This window comes from Protopterus annectens, chromosome 17.part0 (assembly GCF_019279795.1).
Source record: "Protopterus annectens isolate FY-2018-M chromosome 17.part0, PAN1.0, whole genome shotgun sequence".
NCBI lineage: Eukaryota > Metazoa > Chordata > Ceratodontiformes > Protopteridae > Protopterus > Protopterus annectens.
The window spans coordinates 249,914,216-249,936,127 of NC_056751.1; the positions used below are offsets into that span (position 1 = coordinate 249,914,216).

A 21,912-nucleotide genomic window follows, 5' to 3' on the forward strand; every position below is an offset into this window, starting at 1 on the left:
TCATATCATGCTTTTCGGCCTCAAAACTTGGACTGAACTACAAAAGGAGGGGGAGTATCCATATTCATCAAAGATACCCACACCTCTAGGTTAGTGGCAATGCACGAAGCATCGGAGACCATCCATGTGCAACTAACCATAGGCAAAGCTGCCCTACAGTTTATAGCATGCTACAGACCACCCCCTCAAACTCAGAAACCCCACTCAGCCTTCCTGAAGACACTGGAGAGTATGAATGTCTCTCCAAATACCATCATATTGGGAGACTTCAACTACCCAAACATAGACTGGGAGCATTACTCAAGCCCCAACTCCCTATCCCAAAGGTTCCTAGAATTCATAAACTCAAATGCAATGGAACAACTAGTCACCACTCCCACAAGAGGAGATAATATACTAGACCTGATCATCACAAACATGGGGACACAATGCTCCACACCGGAAGTATACCCCTCATTGGTGAGATCAGACCATAAATTAATCTCACTGGAAATCCACATCCCGCCCCCACCCCCAGCACAAATGACCACAGTGAAGAATTTCTCAAAAGCTGACTTCACACTTCTTAAGACTGAAGTGGTATCCTTCAAGGCCCCTGGGCCAGTGGAAACCACAGCCCACACCGCTGAATCCTTTATAAACGCTTCTACGGACACCTTCAAGAATGCATGGATCATGCAATCCCAAATAAAACCAAGACCCATTCCCCAAAGGCAGGCATCCTGTCTGGTGGACCCCAGCCATTAACAAGCTTTACAACAGGAGGAGGAAGCTACTACATGACAGAACAAAATCCCCAAAAGGGAAGGCATCTCTGATCAGTACTAGCAAAAAACTACGATCACTCATAAAATCATCCAAGGCCAACTTTGAGAGAAAAATCGCAAAAGACACTAAAGACAATCACAAGGCCTTCTTTAGTTATGTTAGAAACCTGGGTGGAAACTCCCAGATATGCTCAGAGTTAGTCCAAAATGACAAAAAATTCACTGAACCCACAGACATTGCCAACATACTGGCAGACAGGTTCAGTGCAAATTCCCCCCCCCCCAAAAGGAGAAATATCTATCCCAGCAGAGTGTAGCCTCCCTGACATCTCAGATGCCCAGGTGAGAGCCGCCCTCTCCAAAGCTAAAAACACAGCATCAATGGGACCAGACGGTGTCCCGGGTTGCGTGCTACATGAACTCCAAGAGGAACTAAACCCGCACATAAGGCTGCTGTTTAATCTTAGCCTTACTACAGGATACGTACCCAAAGAATGGCGTACAGCAACAGTGGTCCCACTCCACAAAGAAGGTGCTTCTACGGACCCTGGAAATTACCACCCCATAAGCTTGACGAGCCTGGTTTGCAAAGCTATGGAGAGGATCATTATGGAACTCATAAACAAAGACATTGGGGACCTACAGACACTGGATCCTACCCAATTCAGCTTTGTCAAGGGCAGATCCTGCCTTTTGAACCTGGTCGACTTTTGAAACAGTCACTAAGGCCATTGATGAGGGTAAGGCAGTTCACACAGCCTACCTTGATCTTGCAAAAGCCTTTGACACAATACCCCACTCGGGCATCATAGACAAGCTCACCAGCTTAAATGTAAACCCATATGTCATAAGATGGGTTGCAAACTGGCTCAAGGACAGAACCCACAAGGTCAGAATTGCTGGAGCCATGTCAGACTCTAAGCCAGTCACAAGTGGTGTCCCACAAGGCTCAGTCCTGGGACCCCTCTTGTTCGGCATTTATTTTTCCGAAATGCAAGCAAACATAGGAGGAGTGTGGCTGACGAAGTTTGCAGATGACTGCAAACTGGGCACCATAATTGATACTCCAGCGGACACAAGCATCCTTCAGAAAGGCCTCATAGAAACGGATAACTGGTGCCAGAGCCATGGCCTTAAACTGAACGCCAAAAATGTATAGTCATACCCTTTGGGAAAAACAAAGTACCCACAAATTACCACATAGGTGGTAATCCATTAAATACGGAAGAAGTAATCAGGGACCCAAGTTGACAGTAACATCTCATTTGACACTCACATTGCCAAGGTGGTTAGGAAGACCTTCTATATTACCCACCTTATCATGAAAGGATTCTCATCTAGATCAAGGGAGGTCATTGTGCCCCTATACTCTTCCCTTATCAGGCCCATAATTGAGTACAATTCCCCATTTGGGATGTACCTTGCCCGACACCTGCAGCAGTTAGAAAGACCTCAAAAATACCTCACCAAGAGGATCAAGGGTCTCAAACATATGTCATATGCTGCCCGGCTGAAGAAACTCCAGCTCTATTCAGTCGCATACCGCCTATTCAGTGGCGATCTATGCCTGATGTACAAGGCCATGTCCAATCCGGAATTAATGGACATGCTCCACCTCAGACTATCCAAATCCACCAAAGCCACGAGAGCGAGAGATTTGAACCTCAACACAGAAATAAATAGGACATGCTGGAGGGACAGATTCATAACCCAGAGGCTCCCTACACTCTGGAACAGAATCCCAGTCCATGTTAGGCAGAACCCCTCACTGACTCTCTTCAAGAGAAATCTTGACGAGTGGATGGGAGATTGTAGGTTTACCCCGGGGGTCATCTCTGTGTCACTACTAGACAGAGGCACAGTAAACTAAACCCTAAATGGGCATAGTATTCTCATTCCAAGGGGTGGCGAAAGCCACACACACTCTGGCTAGGCTTATAAATGCCCTAGGGCAGATAGCCTAGTATGAACCTATATATATGTATGTATGTACTCACACACACACACACACACACACACACACACACACACACACACACACACACACACACACACATATACATACATATTATATATGTGTGTATACATACCTGCAAGTGGAATAGTATCTTGTGCACTGACCAAAAGATTTAATCTTTGCCCTCCATGTTTATTTTTCCATACACAAGTCTAAATGAACCAGTGTGTTCATAATCTTCCTAATAAGAACAGCAGTTTTGCTTCTTAACTTGAATTAAAGTATAAAGATTACTACTCATCTTAGCAGAAGTTGTAACCTTCAAGCTACTGTTGCTTAACAAATAGTTGATGTACGACAAACTTCCAATTGTTTCGAAAACATGGTCTTGCTGCCAGCCTTTGTCTTCTCCATTGTACATCCTATACACATTTCTCCTTCTATTCTTAAGCAAACATTTCTGTACCCTCCTAAATGTAAAAAAGTGTATCTGTATGCTTGATTATTTGAATCCATGTATTGCTTGTAAATGTGATTGTAACTGATATTATCTCTAAATGTATTGACTATAACTAGTACAGTCAAGTTAGCCTACTTTTTTATATTTATTATGATCATAGCTTTATTATTTTATTGAGTGCCATATCCTCTGTATTGTTCTACATTATGCACATTTCCTGGATCATCCCAAAAGACAGGCACCCTTTTGACTAAGTGGTTCAACTTGTTACCGAATACTATAAATTAAAAATAAAATCCATATATAAAAACGTATTTTGTATAAAAAATTATATTCATATTTCTAGTACATACTCTGTTTAGATAAAGGAAAATGTAATAAAGGGTCAGGCCATTAGAATAGTGAAATTAACTACTGACAATGTTGCATTCTACCGGGAGTTAAAACTTGACAGAATTATTTGTGGAAAAAGAACTTAATGAACATTTTTTAAGGAAATTGCTGGTGAAATTAAATGTAATGGAAAAGATGAATGAAGGCCATTTTTGACAAGTAAGGCTGTTGCACTCACCGTGAAGTCTAGCAATCATTATGAGAATACAGTTTTGGCAACTAGTAAAACAAACAAACATGGGTTATGCAAGTGAATTTCCAGTAACTTACAGTTACAGATAGTTATAAAGATTTAAATGATAATTGGAAGGTCATTTTGGGATAAATAGATTTGACTGACAGACTGAGCTCAATGTCACTTTTTACTGGTAAAATATGCCAGAATTTTAAAAGTAAAATGAAACATACTATTTACTGTTGAAACAGTAGCCACAAGACATGGAAACAATGAATAGATAAATATGGATTTTGTAAATGGTGTAGGTTCATTAATGAAGGAGCTGTGTGGGATTTGTTAATTTTGGAAAGGTCCAACAGAAGTAATGGCAGTTTAAACTGACCAGGTTTCATGGTAGTTTATTGTGTCACTTGCACATGTTGCAGTTCGTGTTATGTTGGTAAGGTAAAAATGAAGTTGGTCTAAAAAATAAGTGAACATGTACTTGCAATCCAGATTAAAAATGGTAATAATGCATTTTCAAAACACTCACAGCCCTGCAGGAGTTTTAAGAAGTTCTTTTTTGTGTTTTAGAGACAACAAAGGAGGTACTTAAAGGATGAGATGTTGAGAATTATTCAGAAATACAGGAAGATAAATATCTGTTACACTTGATTGGTAAAAACCTTCACATCTTAATAAATCTTTAAACATTAAAATGTATTCTTAAAAATAGATTAAAGTACTGATGTTATAATATTTTGGTTTTAAAAGTATTTTAAATGTTTTTATAATACTGTATTTTAAGAAATTTGCATTATAATTGGTTAATCTATTGTGTGAATATTTAAGAGCAATATATGAAATGTAATAGTTTTGATAAAGTTTAATCTGACAAAAGTGCTAAACTGAGTTGATATTTTCTTTGTTGTAATAAAAGATGTACCTCAAATCCATTCTCCAGAAAATTTTGGTTTTATTTAAGTTAACTTTAATATACTAGTCAAGATGAGTTTTTTTTTTTTTTTTGGTGTTCTTATTATAAATGTCAAAGCATAAGTAAATGTTCAGATGACAACTCTATATGGATTCTAACTAGTACAGCTCTACACTTAGACTGTGTACCTGTGGCCCCACCATGTGTTCCAGCTGTTGTATAATAACCCATCTGGCATACTAACTTACAGTACAAACATTTGTTTGATTTCCATATTTTTAATGAACACCTTTTAAGATGTCACTTTATTAGAAATATTGTTGATGTGACAGACTCTACATCAACAGCCTTAATGTTATTTTTATAAATAGCTGAAAATGTAATGGTATATTTAAATCATTTATCATGACATATTGTTATAGCATAATCGGGTAGAGAAAATCAGCCAATATTAAAAATGTTTAAATTATTTCCTTTTTTGTTGTGTTATCCTTGATTATTAACTCTTGAGACTATGGTTTTCGATTCTTTCTTCTTCTTTGGCCAGCAGTCCCTGGTGCAGCTTTTTAAATCAGTTTATGGGTAATTGGTTCATGATTTTGAAAAAAACAGGCTTACAGTTAGTATAAGCCCAGCTGCTAAGCTTCTGACCTTCTTTCTCAGGGACATTAAATTACATTATTATTATTTGTATTGTTTTGGTTTGGTTACTAAGCTGGAACAATTTTTCTACCAGAATACATCCAGAATCTTTAAGAAAATCATTGTTCATGTATTAAACTGCTACCTTCATCCAAGAATTTACCATGCAAGCTATTTCCTATGATACAGCAGTTTTTTTTTTGGAATGAAACATGCAAGTGAAGCTGAGAGCATACTTAATCTTATTTATGGGGAATATCTGATCAACTCTCCTGTAAAATGAAATTGTCCATATTTGATATTAGTCCTTTAAGTGACAACCCATGTAAGAATGTGTATGCATGTTAGGTTGAGTAAGCCTTTCTGCACTACACAGGTACAAATTAGTCTAAATCGATTTCAAAAGGCATTTAACAGAGGCACGACAAGTGTGCTGATGCAGTGTTGGTGTCTCCACCCACCCATCTGAATCCCATGTGACTAAGTCGCCTCAAGTGCACAGTTATATCTGCTTATGCATTCATTCTGTGATACCTACTTTACACAGTTCTGGATCAGACAGGAGAAATTCCTAACACTCACCAGATGCAAGGCAAAGAAATTAATGTTGGATAGGATGCCAGTCTGTTGGAGGATACATATACACAGACATACAGAGAGACAGAGACATGTACACACATACACACACACACACACACACACACACACACACACACACACACACACACACACACACACACACACACACACACGTGTGTGTGTAAAGTAGAGGATCATAATCTTACAGCATATATTTGTAATTTGCAAAGAAAATAGAGTAGCTGACAAAACCCATACATACACAAGGAAGATATGCAGACACCATATGAGAAATGAACTTCTGCAAGAAGGATTGTAAGGTAGTAAGGCTAACCACTGCTCTGTTGTCTCACTATCACTGAATACATGAATATCATTGCCTTATTAAAAACTCTTTGCATTCACACTGTCTTAAAATGATTTCTGAAAAATATTAATTTAGGTGCATCTAGCAGGGACTGTGACAACAGCAGCATGTTTGACTTGCATAGTGCAATTCACATTAAAATATTCACCTTTAAGTTGATTTACAGTTTAATGCTAACAGTGCTTAACAATTCTTCTTTTCTCCACAATGCTCAATTACTTCAGTAGCTGTTATTTAAACTGTTCTTGCTACTCACTTTTGCATGCATGTCCATCCAATACAGTGAAAATTAATTTTATCTTGTAAGAAGCAGTTTCTACTAAGCATTGTATTAAATCTAGCAACATTTATGGAATGCAGTCAGAAATACTAAATCATCTTATTGGTACAAGAGTTTAGCATAAATCATTCTGCATCTTAACTTTCATCTTATTATAAAAAACTGAATTTTCTAAGCCTACTGTCCACTGACTGAATTGTAAAAAATATATATTTCCTGTAAGGATCATATTGTGTTTGTTCCACTCATCAAATCACACCTCCTCAGGTACAGTCTTCAGAACCAGAGCAATTCTATCACTCTTCCATCCTTAACTAGCCTCTTTTTTATTTTGGTACTAGAAAACTCTGATGTTGGCATTATCCACTACTGCTATTCTGAGCTCTAATCCTATATTTCTTTCTTAAGAATGATCTTGCAATTCCTTATTACACACACACACACACACACACACACACGCATATATGCATTTCCCTCTTGACTGAAAGCACCTTTGCTTTTACTAGCAGCAGCATACCATGGTTTTGCTCAGGAATATGCTAACTATATAATTAAGACAACAGAATACACATTTACACTTATTTCTGTTAGATACTTACCTCATATGTACTTGTAATCCCAGATTTGTAGAAAACTGGTAAGAAAAGTTCAGCAGTGAGTAAGACCATACAAGCATAAGCAATAGCGAAACAAAAAAATGATGCTCCATTGCGATATACTTCAGATGGAGTTCCAAGAACAGTTACTGCTGACATAAAGCTGGCAGTAAGGGATAAAGCCACTGGTCCACAAGTCAGCTGTCTTCCACCAACTAAAAAATCAGCTGAAGTTGCCTTCTTCCTCTCAGTGATTGCAAAATAGATTCCAATTCCAGAAGAAATTACAAAAAGAGCAGCAAAAATAATATAATCCCATACTAAAAATGTGTTCTTCACTGGGTTATCAAAATCTGTCATTTTTTCGTAGTCACTAAAATATTTTAAATGGTTTCTGAATCTGAGCTGCACATAAGTGTCTGTGGATTCAGTTGTGTTTTTGAATGGTTTAATAGTTACTGTACAATAGAACTGTATACTGATGTCAAAATTCCAAATCGTACTTTAAGAGCTAATAGCAGATCTGTCAGATAAGAACATAATTCATTGACATGCATGCATACACACACACACACACACAGCGTATTTTCCTAGGTGATTTTGTTTCAGGAGTACAAAGTAACAGTGTTTATGCTGTTCTAACTCATATAATTTGCAGTTGGGTATCATGGTCCATGGTCTTACAAACTGTCATAGCTATTAAGTAGCTTAATAAGCAACTGATATATATATATATATATATATATATATATATATATATATATATATATATATATATATATATATTAAATCATCTAGATATAGAGCATTTCTTCTGATACCCTTAATGTTTTAATTGTTATACAAGGTTAAAGATAATAGAAAATTTGATCTGGTGACATAATCTTTACTATTCTTCCTTGGTAATACCCAGCACATTATCTTTTCCAAATATTTTGCAAGGAAATGAGTTCTATAATTAGAAAACTAAAATGTCATGAGTAGTGTTGTAAAACTATACATAAGCACAGAGCCCAGAGAAAATAATTACCTTAGCATTTAAAAAGTGACATCTACCACAAAATGTTAAACATTAAAGTTCAGAGATAAAAATAAGGTGTTCCTTAATTACTGATTAATAGGTAGAGTGACAGGTAATGATACATATGTTTACAGCAGATTAGGAAATGGTCAGCATTTTAGAAATATTTAAATGTAGGAAGGAGTGTATAATCATCACAGTGCACATAGAAAGCTGGTGTGAGCATTGTAATAACTAGACTTTTGTCCCTGTAGCAGGTTTTCAGAGTTGGGAAAGGTCTAAGGTCTACAGAAAACTGACCAGTGAAGTGTATCTCTGGGTGGCCTCAATGTATTCTAAAAGTGATTTCCTTCCTTGGGGAAGAGTTGCTTTACATTGTGTGATCAGATGTATGGTAAATGCAAGGGGTCTCCTGTTTACTGTCACAGAGAAATTTATAGAAAGGAGTAGACAATAATATAACAATAAGGCAGCATTATACATTTAGCAGCAGTAAAGAAATGGAAGCCATTAGTTGCTCAGATTATACTTTCTGACATATTAGTGCATGTTTTCACAACTATTCTTAGTGTATCCCTTCCAAATAATGCTGGATCATTTTTTTTCTGGAAACTCACATTTAAAGTAAAACTCTATACTCACTGCAGCTATTATGGGTGGCAAGGTGGTATAGCAATTGATTCTGCCTCTCATTTCTGAGTCTGTGGTTCAGTCCTGGCCTCTGTTTGCTATTCTTCTGGTGTTTACAGGAGTTTTCTGCAGATTTCTCATGTTTCCTCCATTTCTTAACGAATGTCTTTCTTAGGGTGACTCTATTCTAAATTGTTCATGTACATAAATATTTTGCTTTTACTAGTGCCCTTATGGCCTATGTTGTGATTCACAGATATCAGATCATTTACCTTGTTAATTAATAAATCATTAAAAATAAATATATTAAATAAATGCAGACTGAACACGATGGTAGCTGCTTTTATATATTTGCAATGCATGTCAGTATATTACCCATGACACACCATTTAACCATACCCGGAGCAATAAGGCACACGTCAAGATGATGTCGTGTAACATTTCAAACTGCAGATGGTGTTAAGGAAAGGTACTAGTGTTTGCCAGGCCCGGCAAGACCTAAGAGAAACAGTGAAGTCAGAGAAGCAGGAAAACATGATTTTTTTTACATTTCATTTTATACATTATATTTTGTGAGTTAGATCAGTCTAGTTGGGCAAAGGCCTTTTGCAATGAGATTAGAAACAGAAAGAAATAATGAATGAATAAATCTCAATGGATATTATTACAAGCAAATCCATCTGGGCAATGCCATTTTATAATGAGTTCAGAAAAAGAACATGAGAGAGTGAGAGAATGAATCTCCATCATGTTCATAAGTGTTCACAACTTTAGTAGCCAGGTAAAGACTTCACTATGAATCTAATAATGGCACATGCTTTACAAAGGATTCATGAACAATTGTGCCACAGTTCTTACACACGCCTGTTGATAGAAAGTTACATTTGTGGTTTTCATTGAATTAATCATCATCATCTTCTTTTGGCTTTTCCCATTAGGGGTCGCCACAGAGGATCATCTGTTTCCATTTCTTCCTGTCTTCTGCATCTTGCTCTGTCACACCAACCACCTGCATGTCCTCTCACCACATCCATAAACCTTATCTTAGGCCTTCCTCTTTTCCTGTTACCTGGTAGCTTCATCCTTAGCATCTTTTTCCCAATATACTCAGCATCCCTCCTCAGCACTTGATCAAACCAACGTAATCTTGCCTCCAATCCTTCCAACCTGGGCTGACCCTCTAATATACTTATTCCTGATCCTTTCCACCCTCATCACACCCAGTGCAAATCTTAACATCTTTAACTCTGCCACATCCAGCTCTAACTCCTGCCTTTTTGTCAGTGCCACTGTCTCCAATCCATATAACATAGCTGAACCCACTACCCTCTTGTAGACCTTCCCTTTCACTCTTACTGGTACTCGTCTGTCACAAATCACTCCTGACACTCTTCTCCACCCACTCCATCCTGCCTGTACTCTCTTCTTCACCTCTTTTCCAGACTCACCATTACTCTGAACTATTGATGCCAAGTATTTAAACTCATCCACCTTCGCCAACTCTACTCCTTGCATCCTCACTATTCCTCTATCCTCCCTCTCATTCACACACATATATTCTGTCTTAATCCTGCTGACCTTCATTCCTCATCTCTCCAGGGTCTCCTCCACTTGTTCCCTACTCTCACTACAGATTGCAATGTCATCTGCAAACATCATAGTCCATGGGGACTCCTGTCTGATCTCGTCTGTCAACCTGTCCATCACCATTGCAAATAAGAAAGGGCTCAGAGCTGATCCTTGATGTAATCCCACCTCCACCTTAAATGCATCCGTCACTCCCACCGCAGACCTCACTGCTGTCACACTACCCTCGTACATATCCTGTACCACTCTTACATACTTCTCTGACACTCCCGACTTCCTCATACAATACCACAACTCCTCTCTAGGCACCCTGTCATATGCTTTCTCTAAGTCTACAAAAACACAATGCAGCTCCTTTTGACCGTCTCTGTACTTCTCCATCAACACTCTCAGAGCAAACATCGCATCTGTAGTGCTCTTTCCCGGCACAAAACCATACTGCTGATCACTAATCATCACGTCCCTTCTTAACCTAGCTTCCACTACTCTTTCCCATAACTTCATGCTGTGATTGATCAATTTAATCCATCTGTAGTTACTACAGCTCTGCTCATCACCCTTATTCTTAAAAATCGGTACCAAAACACTTTTTCTCCATTCCTCAGGCATCTTCTCACTTTCCTAGATTTCATTAAACAATCTGGTTAAAACCTCCACTGCCATTTCACCAAAACACCTCCATGCTTCCACATGTATGTCATCTGGACCAACAGCCTTTCCATTCTTCATCCTCTTCATAGCTGTCCTTAATTCCTCCTTGCTAATCCATTGCACTTCATTGAATTAATAATGCTGCATATATCAAAATATTTTCCATATACTAGGAATGACTATTGTTTGACTCTATATTATCTTGTTTTACAAAAAAGTAGTTGAAACAGAGTCATTATAATCCTAATTACCTGTCAAGCAAAATAAAAAGATCCATTCTTTATTCAACACAGATGCAAGGATTCTCAAAAGTTTTCTCAGAGGATCTAAGCTCCCAGGTTGATGTATACCAGGCATACCTCGCAACCTGTTAGCACAAAAAAATCTGGACAAAGCCAAAAGTAATGGGGGAACAAAGCCCCAAAAATGGGGACACACTTTAAAAATTGCTCTTAGAAACTTTGAAAGATGCTAGAATAAAAGGCCCTGTGTTACTATGTATTTTCTGAATTATATAAATTCTGAAATTTGAATTCCTGTCTTATTTAGTGAATTCAATCCTCACTGATTTGCCATAAAAAAACAGAAAACCACAAATTTCATGAGGAACAGACCAAAAATATGGGGCAAAAATCTGGACATTCTGCGAAAATCTGGACAATTGAGAGGTATGATATTATTCCTGATATTTACCTGGATGGTCCTTAATGCATGGCTCTATAGGTCTGCCTTAACTGTGGATACTTTGGTTTATTTTCAACTTTGAGTCATTCAATGTTTTAGGTGTTTGACAGCAGTTATTTCATCCTTTCAGTCTAGCAACAAGTCTAGCTAATATGTTACAGGACAATATGAAATTTTTCAGGGCTCATTGTTGTAAAATGTTGTGTGGATAACAGTGCAAAGGTGCAAAAATAAAATGAGACTTATTCTGGTAAAATATAGTTTTCATTAATCAGTAAAGTAGCTATTCTGCCAGCTAACGGTGTTTAGCTGTTAATCTTCATGATAAAGTGAATACTGTAGAAATACAAAATGTGTCTTTTTATTGACTTCAGAAGGGTACTCCATACAAAATAATAAAATGATGGGTGAGAGTTTTTTTACACATATAATTTCTGCTTGTACGTAAGTAATGTACCAGACAGTTATACATGTACACCTCACTGACTTAAGTACGTAAGTTGTAATATAAGCAGCAATATTCTTTTTCTCACCCTAATTATATGGTCATAGGAAATCATTAACTATATACAAATAGTGCTCAGACATGCTGTCTATCTGTAATTCTCCATCTCTAGTTTTGTGACACGTGGGGAATGCATTCCCATTACCCAAAGTACCAGATACTTCTGTTACACACCAGATCACCTTGTCCACATATTCCATTTATTTGTTATTTTCCATTTTTCTGTACAATACTAATATCCACTGATTTCAATGGAAGGTGATATTATTATAATATTGTTTTCTGTATAGTAACAATTAAGAACAGAACAGTTAGATTTTATGATGGCTGAAGTAATATCTGGCTATTTTATTTTTTCTGTATTTTTGTCTTCTTTTGTAACTGATTAGTCTGAAGTCTTCTGAAAAGTGGGACTGTCATCCCTGTCATTATTTATTTATTATTTATTTTATTTTGCACAGAGGTACATAAAAAATAAAATATAAAAATAGTGACATAAGCTAGGAAATTGAGACAGGCAACATTAAAAATACAAAAATATAACAGTAGGAAAATTTCAATTAGTGATATAAGTTAGTGGCTGGATGGGGCGGGTTGAGTTGGGAGCCTTGAGCTATTAGTCTGAGTTAGAGCATGGACATAGCCATTGAGATTTTAATAGAGTTCGAAGTTGTATTTTGAATTGGTGGAGGGTGGGTATAAGTCTAAGGTTGTTCATTTTTGCCAATGGAATTGGCATCACCACCCGAGTTGGTAGATTTAATAGTTAATACTTGAATACTTTTGGATGACCTTAGGGATGTTAGATTAGAGTAGGGGGTAAGTATATTGTTCAGTGAGGGAGTTTTTTCAGGGTGTTTTATGATTTTGAATGCCTCTGTAAGTTGGTTAAATTTGAGGATGTTGGGCAATTCTAGCCATCCCAGTGTTTTTAGATTTAGGCAGTGATGGAATGAATCTAGCTATGTGGTTATAGGTAGTGGATAGTTTATTAAGCTCTTTCTTGTGAAGGAAGGAGAATATTGGGGAGGCATAGAGGAGTGTGGGTAGGAGATGGGCAATGGTTAGTTTGGTGTGGGGGTTAAGAATTTCTTTATTTTATACATGGACCCAAGTTTCTTGTTAAGTGATTTAATGGCCTGGTTTACATGTGAATCTCAGTTTCAGTGGTCAATTGTCACTCCAAGTAGTTTAGTGTGGGTGACAGGATAAATTTTGGTACCAAGTTATTAGAGGACACAATGAAGGTTGAGGTGGGGGTATGGGGAGGTTCCGTAAGAAGTCGCTGGGAGGGTAGCATAGGAGCAATTTGGTTTTAGTTGGATTAAGTAGGAGTTTTAGATCTGAGAACCATTTTTCGACAATAGAAAAGCAGTTTTGGGTTGTGACTTGGAGTTTGGTGAGAGAGTCGTCCGAGCAGATAAGAGTGGAGTCATCTGCATATTGTATGCAGGTGGCTTTGGGGAGGATAGAGTGTAGACCATTAATAAAGACGGAGAAAAGGGGACCGAGAATAGATCCTTGGGGACACGGGGAGTAGGTCTGAAATCTTGTTTTGCCACTGTACCGCCTGTTTTCTGCCTGTGAGGTATGCATTAAACCAATTTATGGTAGTTTTGCTAAGATTAAAAGTTTCCAATGTATGGAGCAGCTGGTTGTGGTTGACCATATCAAGGCTTTCGATAGGTCTAGAAAGAGGAAATTAGTTTGTTATTCGGTTGAGGTTAATTGAATCAACAAAGGAGAGGAGAGCCGTGGTTGTGCTATGATGGGGGAAACCGTGTTGGGTTGGACAGGAGGTTATTTTGTGTGAGGTGGGTGATGAGTTGCTTGTGAATGCAGCGTTCCAAAATTTTAGATAGGGGAGAGAATGGCTATGGGTCTATAGTTTGTTGTGGCAGTGGATAACCCTCCTTTGTGGAGAGGAATGATATAGAGATTTTCCAGATTGAGGGAATAGAGGCTTCAGCAATTGACCGTTGATTAAGATTGATACAGGCTATGGGTAAGTATTTGGCTGGAAGTAAGTCAGCTGCTAGGGTGGTTGGTTTAAGTTTTTGAATGTAGTAGGTGGAGGTGGGTTTTAAATTAAAGGCAGTTTGAGTCGGGTAGGTAGTTGGGGTGGGAGCCACAGGGGTGAAGTGAGCTGACTAGCAAGGGACTGGATGGTCTCAGTAAAAAGGAATTAAATGTGTTAGATATTTCACTGGGATTTTTGTCCATGAGTGGTTCTGGTGTGGGCGTGGTGGATTTGACTGGATGGTGGAGGTGATTGAAACCTGCCCAGAATTTTTGGGATTATTTTGATATTTGTCTTGTAGGTGACAGAAATATTGTTTTTGTCAGACATAACGCAGCTTTGGTGGAGGTTCTAAGCTGAAGAAACTTGATGCGATCTAGAGGGGTTTTAGTCGTTCTCCATTTGTTCCAGGCCGGATCTCTGAGTTTAATTTTAGTTTTAGAATCATTAGTTAGCCAAGGTGCACAGTCCTTAGTTCTAATGAGTCAGTCAAGTATTTTAAGGAAGGTGTCATTAAAGTATGACCTGATCTAAGGGTAGAGTTTTAGGATGGACCAGTTACAAGACGGAGGTCAGCAAGGAATTGATCAGGGACAAAATTCTTGCTGTTTCTGACTAATCTGGTGAGGGGGTTTGTAGTTGTGCATTTGTTTTAATAATAAAAGTGATAAGGTGGTCACTAAGGTCGTTAGGGAGGGTCCCTGAGGTATAGTTGGAAGGATTCTTGTTAGTAAGGATCCAGTCTATGATGCTCTCCTTTTGTTGGGCATTTCCAATTCTAGTGGGGAATGAATAAGTTGGGAAAATCCATGTAAGTTAATGGGGAGTGGATTGAGTTGGGAGGAGTAGAGAGACCAGTCGATGTTAACATCTCCTAAAATAATTGTTTCCTGGGGATAGAAGGTGGAAAGCCAACTCAGAGTTTGTTCAAGGGATTCGGAATTGTTGCCTGGAGGGAGATATATGACTAGGAGATTAATACTTTTTTGGTTGTTTAGGGATAGCTTCAGGGCAAGTAATTCCTGGTTATGGACTTTTGGAGGTTGGAGTGGATTCCTAATGATATTCAAGGAGTTCTTGAACATGACTGCTATTCCACCACCTTTTTTAGTGGTTCTGTCGGCTCTGAGGATGTTATACCCAGGTGGGATGACTTCCTCATCCTTAGTGCTAGGTTTGAGCCAAGTTTCTGAGAGACACATGATGTCAGGGGAGTGGGTTGCAATGCAAAGCAGTGTACTTTGTTATTAATACTTCTTAGGTTAAGGTGAAGCATATGTAGGAGCCTGCTGGACTTATAGCAGTGTTCAGAGGGTTTGGGTCAATGTTAGTGGTGGGGCCTGGGTTAGGGTGGATGTCACCATCTTTTGTTATGGATTTTTTTAAATAATCCAGAAATCTTTGGAGTTTCATTAGAAGTTTAAGATGTCCCTTTATTGAGGATGTTTTCGGGTACCAGAGGGTAGGGTGGATATTGTTGGAGCACACATTAATAGCAGGGTGATGAGAGGGTTGAATGACTTTGGAGGAGTCATGGGAGTGCAGGGAGGTCTGACCATAAGGGAGGTAGGTGCTACCTGGGTCAAGGGTTTCATATCTAGTTACCAGATAAGATAAGGTAAGTAGCATTGTTGTGAGGGAGAACGTACTAATAGTGATTTTATTCATGTTGAGGGGGGGTAGGTAGGTAGTGTTAGCTGTGGGAACTACCTTGCTGCAAGTTGGTGAGTACTGGAGGAAGGAGGAGGGAGGAGACAGTGGGAGGAAAAGGGGTGGCGGACTGGAGGAGTAGACTTTGTATTGGAGAAAGGGAGGAAGTGGTGCGGGAATGGATGGTGGTAAGGGGGATGGGCTTAGCGTCCAATAAATGTAGAGGTACTGGGGCGGGTGGGAATAGGGGCAGGAGGGATTTCTTCAGGTTTAAAGGTATTTAACAGCAGGTATAAAAATACTGGTATTTAACAGCAGGTTTAAAATATACTGTTTTATGATTTTCAATAAAGTAAGTTCTTTTGCAGTAGGTGCGTGATATAAAACACGTTAGGCTGGTGGGTGATTTACCTTGGGCAACTACTAGGTGTTTTGATTTAGAGTCAAACACAGACATTTTAGAGCATTCGCACTTGGAGTGTCTTCTGGGGTAATGAGTTGGGATCCCGGGGTGGTATTTAAGCTTGGGGCTAAAGTAGAGAAATAAGGAAAGAAGATAACTGACGTTAGTATACACTAATCTTACTTATGGTAAGAGCCATAGGGAGGCATAAACATAGAATTGCCAGTTTCAGACTATTTTAACACCGGTGCTAAGCACGTTTCCAGCAAATAGGAAATGCTATAAACAAAATCAGCAAGGTTTAAACTGTGGTTGTAAGCAACACGCACTCTTTAAACAGAACATTAAACAGAGTACGGTGCTTAGTTTTATCACTTGTTCAGACCTAAATCTATGTACAAATCAATACTGCAAAGCAGCGACTTCCAACATATAGGAAATGCTGTAAACAAAGATGTAGCAAAGTTTAAACTTTGGTGCGTGGCTCTTTAAATAGTACACTACACAGAGTACTATGCCCAGTTTTATCACTTGTTCAGACCTAAATCTAAGTAACAGCAAGATTTTAGATGCAGCAGTTCAAAATCAGTTCAAAATAACAGTTACGACAAGTTTACAGACACGCATGGAGCAGTGTGCTTAGGCAGAAGTCTAAACGCACAATTAAACATCAGTACAGTGTGATAATTAGGTCCTGTATAGTTGCGCTCTTTAAAGTGAGCTCTAAATGAGTACAATGACAAAATACAAACAAATGTTCTCAATTTCCCGTTAAAATGGGTAAATGCAGCAAGGTAGGAATTAGTATACAACCTACCCTAATGATGGGGTATACAGATCTAACCCAACACTATTCCTCTAATCAGTATACCACATGGGAGTAATGAAACCTCGCGGGCTTACACCGCAGGGATTTCTTCAGGTTTAAAGGTATTTAACAGCAGGTATAAAAATACTGGTATTTAACAGCAGGTTTAAAAATACTGTTTTTATGATTTTTCAATAAAGTAAGTTCTTTTGCAGTAGACGTGATATAAAACACGTTTCGGCTGGTCGGTGCTTTACCTTGGGCAACTACTAGGTGTTTTGATTTAGAGTCAAACACAGTCTTTTAGTGCATTCGCACTTGGAGTGTCTCTTCTCTGGCGGTAATGAGTTGGGATCCCGCGGGGTGGTATTTAAGCTTGGGGGCTGCCTAAAGTAGAGAAATAAGGAAAGAAGATAACTGACGTTAGTATACACTAATCTTACTTATGGTAAGAGCCATAGGGAGGCATAAACATAGAATTGCCAGTTTCAGACTATTTTAACACCGGTAAAACGCTTCCAGCAAATAGGAAATGCTATAAACAAAATCAGCAAGGTTTAAACTGTGGTTGTGCGTACTCAGAAGCAACACGCACTCTTTAAACAGAACATTAAACAGAGTACGGTGCTTAGTTTTATCACTTGTTCAGACCTAAATCTATGTACAAATCAATACTGCAAAGCAGCGACTTCCAACATATAGGAAATGCTGTAAACAAAGATGTAGCAAAGTTTAAACTTTGGTTGCTCTTTAAATAGTACACTACACAGAGTACTATGCCCAGTTTTATCACTTGTTCAGACCTAAATCTAAGTAACAGCAAGATTTTAGATGCAGCAGTTCAAAATCAGTTCAAAATAACAGTTACGACAAGTTTACACGCATTGAGCAGTGTGTTAGGCAGAAGTAAACGCGCTCAATTAAACATCAGTACAGTGTGATAATTAGGTACTGTATAGCTTGGCGCTCTTTAAAGTGAGCTCTAAATGAGTACAATGACAAAATACAAACAAATGTTCTCAATTTCCCCGTTAAAATGGGTAAATGCAGCAAGGTAGGAATTAGTATACAACCTACCTAATGATGGGAGAAGCGTCCGTGTAGTATACAGATCTAACCCAACACTATTCCTCTAATCAGTCGTGAGGCGGAAATACCATGGGGGAGTAATGAAACCTCGCGGGCTTACACCGCAGGGATTTCTTCAGGTTTAAAGGTATTTAACAGCAGGTATAAAAATACTGGTATTTAACAGCAGGTTTAAAAATACTGTTTTATGATTTTCAATAAAGTAAGTTCTTTTGCAGTAGCGTGATATAAAACACGTTTAGGCTGGTCGGTGCTTTACCTTGGGCAACTACTAGGTGTTTTGATTTAGAGTCAAACACAGTCTTTTTAGTGCATTCGCACTTGGAGTGTCTTCTCTGGTGCGGTAATGAGTTGGGATCCCGCGGGGTGGTATTTAAGCTTGGGGGCTGCCTAAAGTAGAGAAATAAGGAAAGAAGATAACTGACGTTAGTATACACTAATCTTACTTATGGTAAGAGCCATAGGGAGGCATAAACATAGAATTGCCAGTTTCAGACTATTTTAACACTGGTGCTAAGCACGTTTCCAGCAAATAGGAAATGCTATAAACAAAATCAGCAAGGTTTAAACTGTGGTTGTGCACTCAGAAGCAACACGCTCTTTAAACAGAACATTAAACAGAGTACGGTGCTTAGTTTTATCACTTGTTCAGACCTAAATCTATGTACAAATCAATACTGCAAAGCAGCGACTTCCAACATATAGGAAATGCTGTAAACAAAGATGTAGCAAAGTTTAAACTTTGGTTAAAGCGTGCTCCGTGGGCAGCACGCTCTTTAAATAGTACACTACACAGAGTACTATGCCCAGTTTTATCACTTGTTCAGACCTAAATCTAAGTAACAGCAAGATTTTAGATGTAGCAGTTCAAAATCAGTTCAAAATAACAGTTACGACAAGTTTACACGCTCGCATTGAGCAGTGTGCTTAGGCAGAAGTCTAAACGCTCAATTAAACATCAGTACAGTGTGATAATTAGGTACTGTATAGTTGCGCTCTTTAAAGCTACAATGACAAAATACAAACAAATGTTCTCAATTTCCCCGTTAAAATGGGTAAATGCAGCAAGGTAGGAATTAGTATACAACCTACCCTAATGATGGGAGAAGCGTCGTGTAGTATACAGATCTAACCCAACACTATTCCTCTAATCAGTCAGAGGGAAATACCACATGGGAGTAATGAAACCTCGGGCTTAGACCGCAGGGATTTCTTCAGGTTTAAAGGTATTTAACAGCAGGTATAAAAATACTGGTATTTAACAGCAGGTTTAAAAATACTGGTTTTATGATTTTTCAATAAAGTAAGTTCTTTTTGCAGTAGGTGCGTGATATAAAAACGCTTTAGGCTGGTCGGTGCTGCTTTACCTTGGGCAACTACTAGGTGTTTTGATTTAGAGTCAAACACAGTCTTTTTAGTGCATTCGCACTTGGAGTGTCTTCTCTGGTCGGCGGTAATGAGTTGGGATCCTGGGTGGTATTTAAGCTTGGGGGCTGCCTTGGGCAACTACTAGGTGTTTTGATTTAGAGTCAAACACAGTCTTTTTAGTGCATTCGCACTTGGAGTGTCTTCTCTGGTCGGCGGTAATGAGTTGGGATCCCGCGGGGTGGTATTTAAGCTTGGGGGCTGCCCTAATGATGGGAGAAGCGTCCGTGTAGTATACAGATCTAACCCAACATTAGTCATTAGAGATGCTTTGCAGTTAAGCTAGGACATTCTTTTAGTTAATTTTAGTAAGTTTTATTTTTTTTTTTTATTTAATGGGTAATTTTTGCTACATTTGTAGCAGCTGCTACAGTTTATACCACATTAGTCATTAGAGATGCTTTGCAGTTAAGCTAGGACATTCTTTTAGTTAATTTTAGTAAGTTTTATTTTTTTTTTATTTAATGGGTAATTTTTGCTCTGCTCTTAAGGTGAATTCTTTAACATCCATTCCATATATGAAACATATAAGTTGGTTACCTTCTGAGCCGAGGTGTCACTGGCTATTCTTGAACCAGGTGCCGTAACCCAACCTGGTACCACCTCTCATCATTAAGTTGAGGAGCAAAAAAATATACATAAATAAAAAAGCTCCTTTCCTCAAACCTGAGGAGCAACACAAAGAAAATGCTTTTCTCTCCGTCTAAACTGTAGCAAGCGGCTTGCTACATTTGTAGCAGCTGCTACAGTTTATACCACATGTGGAGCACTGCAGAGCTTCAGTTCTGACAGCAAACGCAATACTGGAATGGCAATTGCAGTCCCTTGCACTTTGTGCCCAGTACAGCTGCCCCTTCACCTCACTGTAGCTGTGGCTTGGATTGGAGACCTGATCATAATCCTTTGTTTTATACTTCTTTGGGTAGTGCTACAGCTAATTTATTATGTGGTAGAATTGTACAGTATAACAATATGTTCTCTGAATCACAACACTCAAACATTTCATATTAATCATTTTCTCTTACAAGTTCATTGCTATTTGGCTGGGTTGTTAATCTTATTTCTTCTGTTAGTTTTTATTCTTTGATAACAACAGATAAGTTTAAGACAATTTTATTTACAGATGTCAGCCTTCGGATTTTTGAAGTCTGAAGGCTTTGTTTTCTCCCCTTGGTTTATTAGAATGTAAATCTGTATTTTTTTTTTTTGTATTTGTATGAAACCTATGATTCTAGCACTAAACAACCAAACTATGTGCTTGCTTTTGCTGTTAACATTTACTTAGTTAACTAGTAGTCCCTTACCATAAACAAACTTTACAACAAAAGGAAGAAACTGTTGCAGAAAAGAGGAAAATCCCAGGATGCAAAAAAACACTCTTACCAGCCTCAGTAAGAAGCTGAGATCCCTCATAAAATCCTCCAAAGCTTGTAGCTACAATTTGTATTGCAGTCTTACCTAGTGTTAGTTGCACCTGGAGAATTTCAGATGCATTGTGTTGGGCAACCAGCCTGGAGGTGTGAATATCCTTGGTGAATATGGACACTCCTCCACCTTTAGTGTTTTGGTGGCCAAAAAGTGCGGTATGAGTTGTAGCCTGGTATTGCAGGGGTGCTCTGTGGAGCTTTGAACCAGGTCTCAGTTACTGCACAGATATCGATGTTCTCCATTTTTAGAAGAGCCTCAGGAGAGTGCATCTTGAGGTTTACACTTCTAGCATTGAGTAGCATTACCTTCAGATTTTGTTTGCTTCTACCCATTACAGCAGTAGTTTTATCCTTTGAACCTTGCCTAAAAAAGGCACTATAGGGGTGGCAAGAGCCTTAGCCAGTAACCTGAATCCTGGGGCGACGGGTGAAAACCATCTCTTGCAAAGCATTGTGGTTTGTTGATCATGTTGTCCCAGACAGATACTGGATCCCCTTTGAATGACACCAGAAGCTTAGCCAATTATTGATGTCAGTCATTTTGTCCTTATACTGTGGTATCATTCTGGGTGATGTCAGGATGCTACTCAGGGCTAGGGTCATACCTCCCTGGGGTACATGATCCGAGAGCTCTTCCATGTCATCCAGGGAGGTACGTCTCAAGTCATTCACTCCAACATGGACAATCACAGAGTCATATTAGTACCTGTTGTGGAGTGACTTGAGTGCATGGGTTATGTGGTGGATCCTGACACCCGACAGGCAACTAACTGTAATTTTCTCCTTGTTCAGCCTGGTGAGTGGGACATCAGTGTGCCTGACTATAGAGTCACCTACAACTAAAGTGTTGGGTGCATTGTCTTGCCTTAGGGGCTAC

General features: G+C 38.7%; 1 protein-coding gene across 1 annotated transcript in view; it reads right to left on the reverse strand.

Annotated features, from left to right (window-relative positions):
- The window catches only part of SLC5A12 (solute carrier family 5 member 12), a 374,561-nt gene extending 367,066 nt beyond the window's left edge, over positions 1–7,495 (reverse strand). Inside the window, exon 1 of the mRNA XM_044059166.1 lies at positions 7,139–7,495. Coding sequence (XP_043915101.1) covers positions 7,139–7,495 — 357 coding nt within the window. The remainder of the gene's footprint in view (positions 1–7,138) is intronic.
- Positions 7,496–21,912: the final 14,417 nt, after the last annotated feature.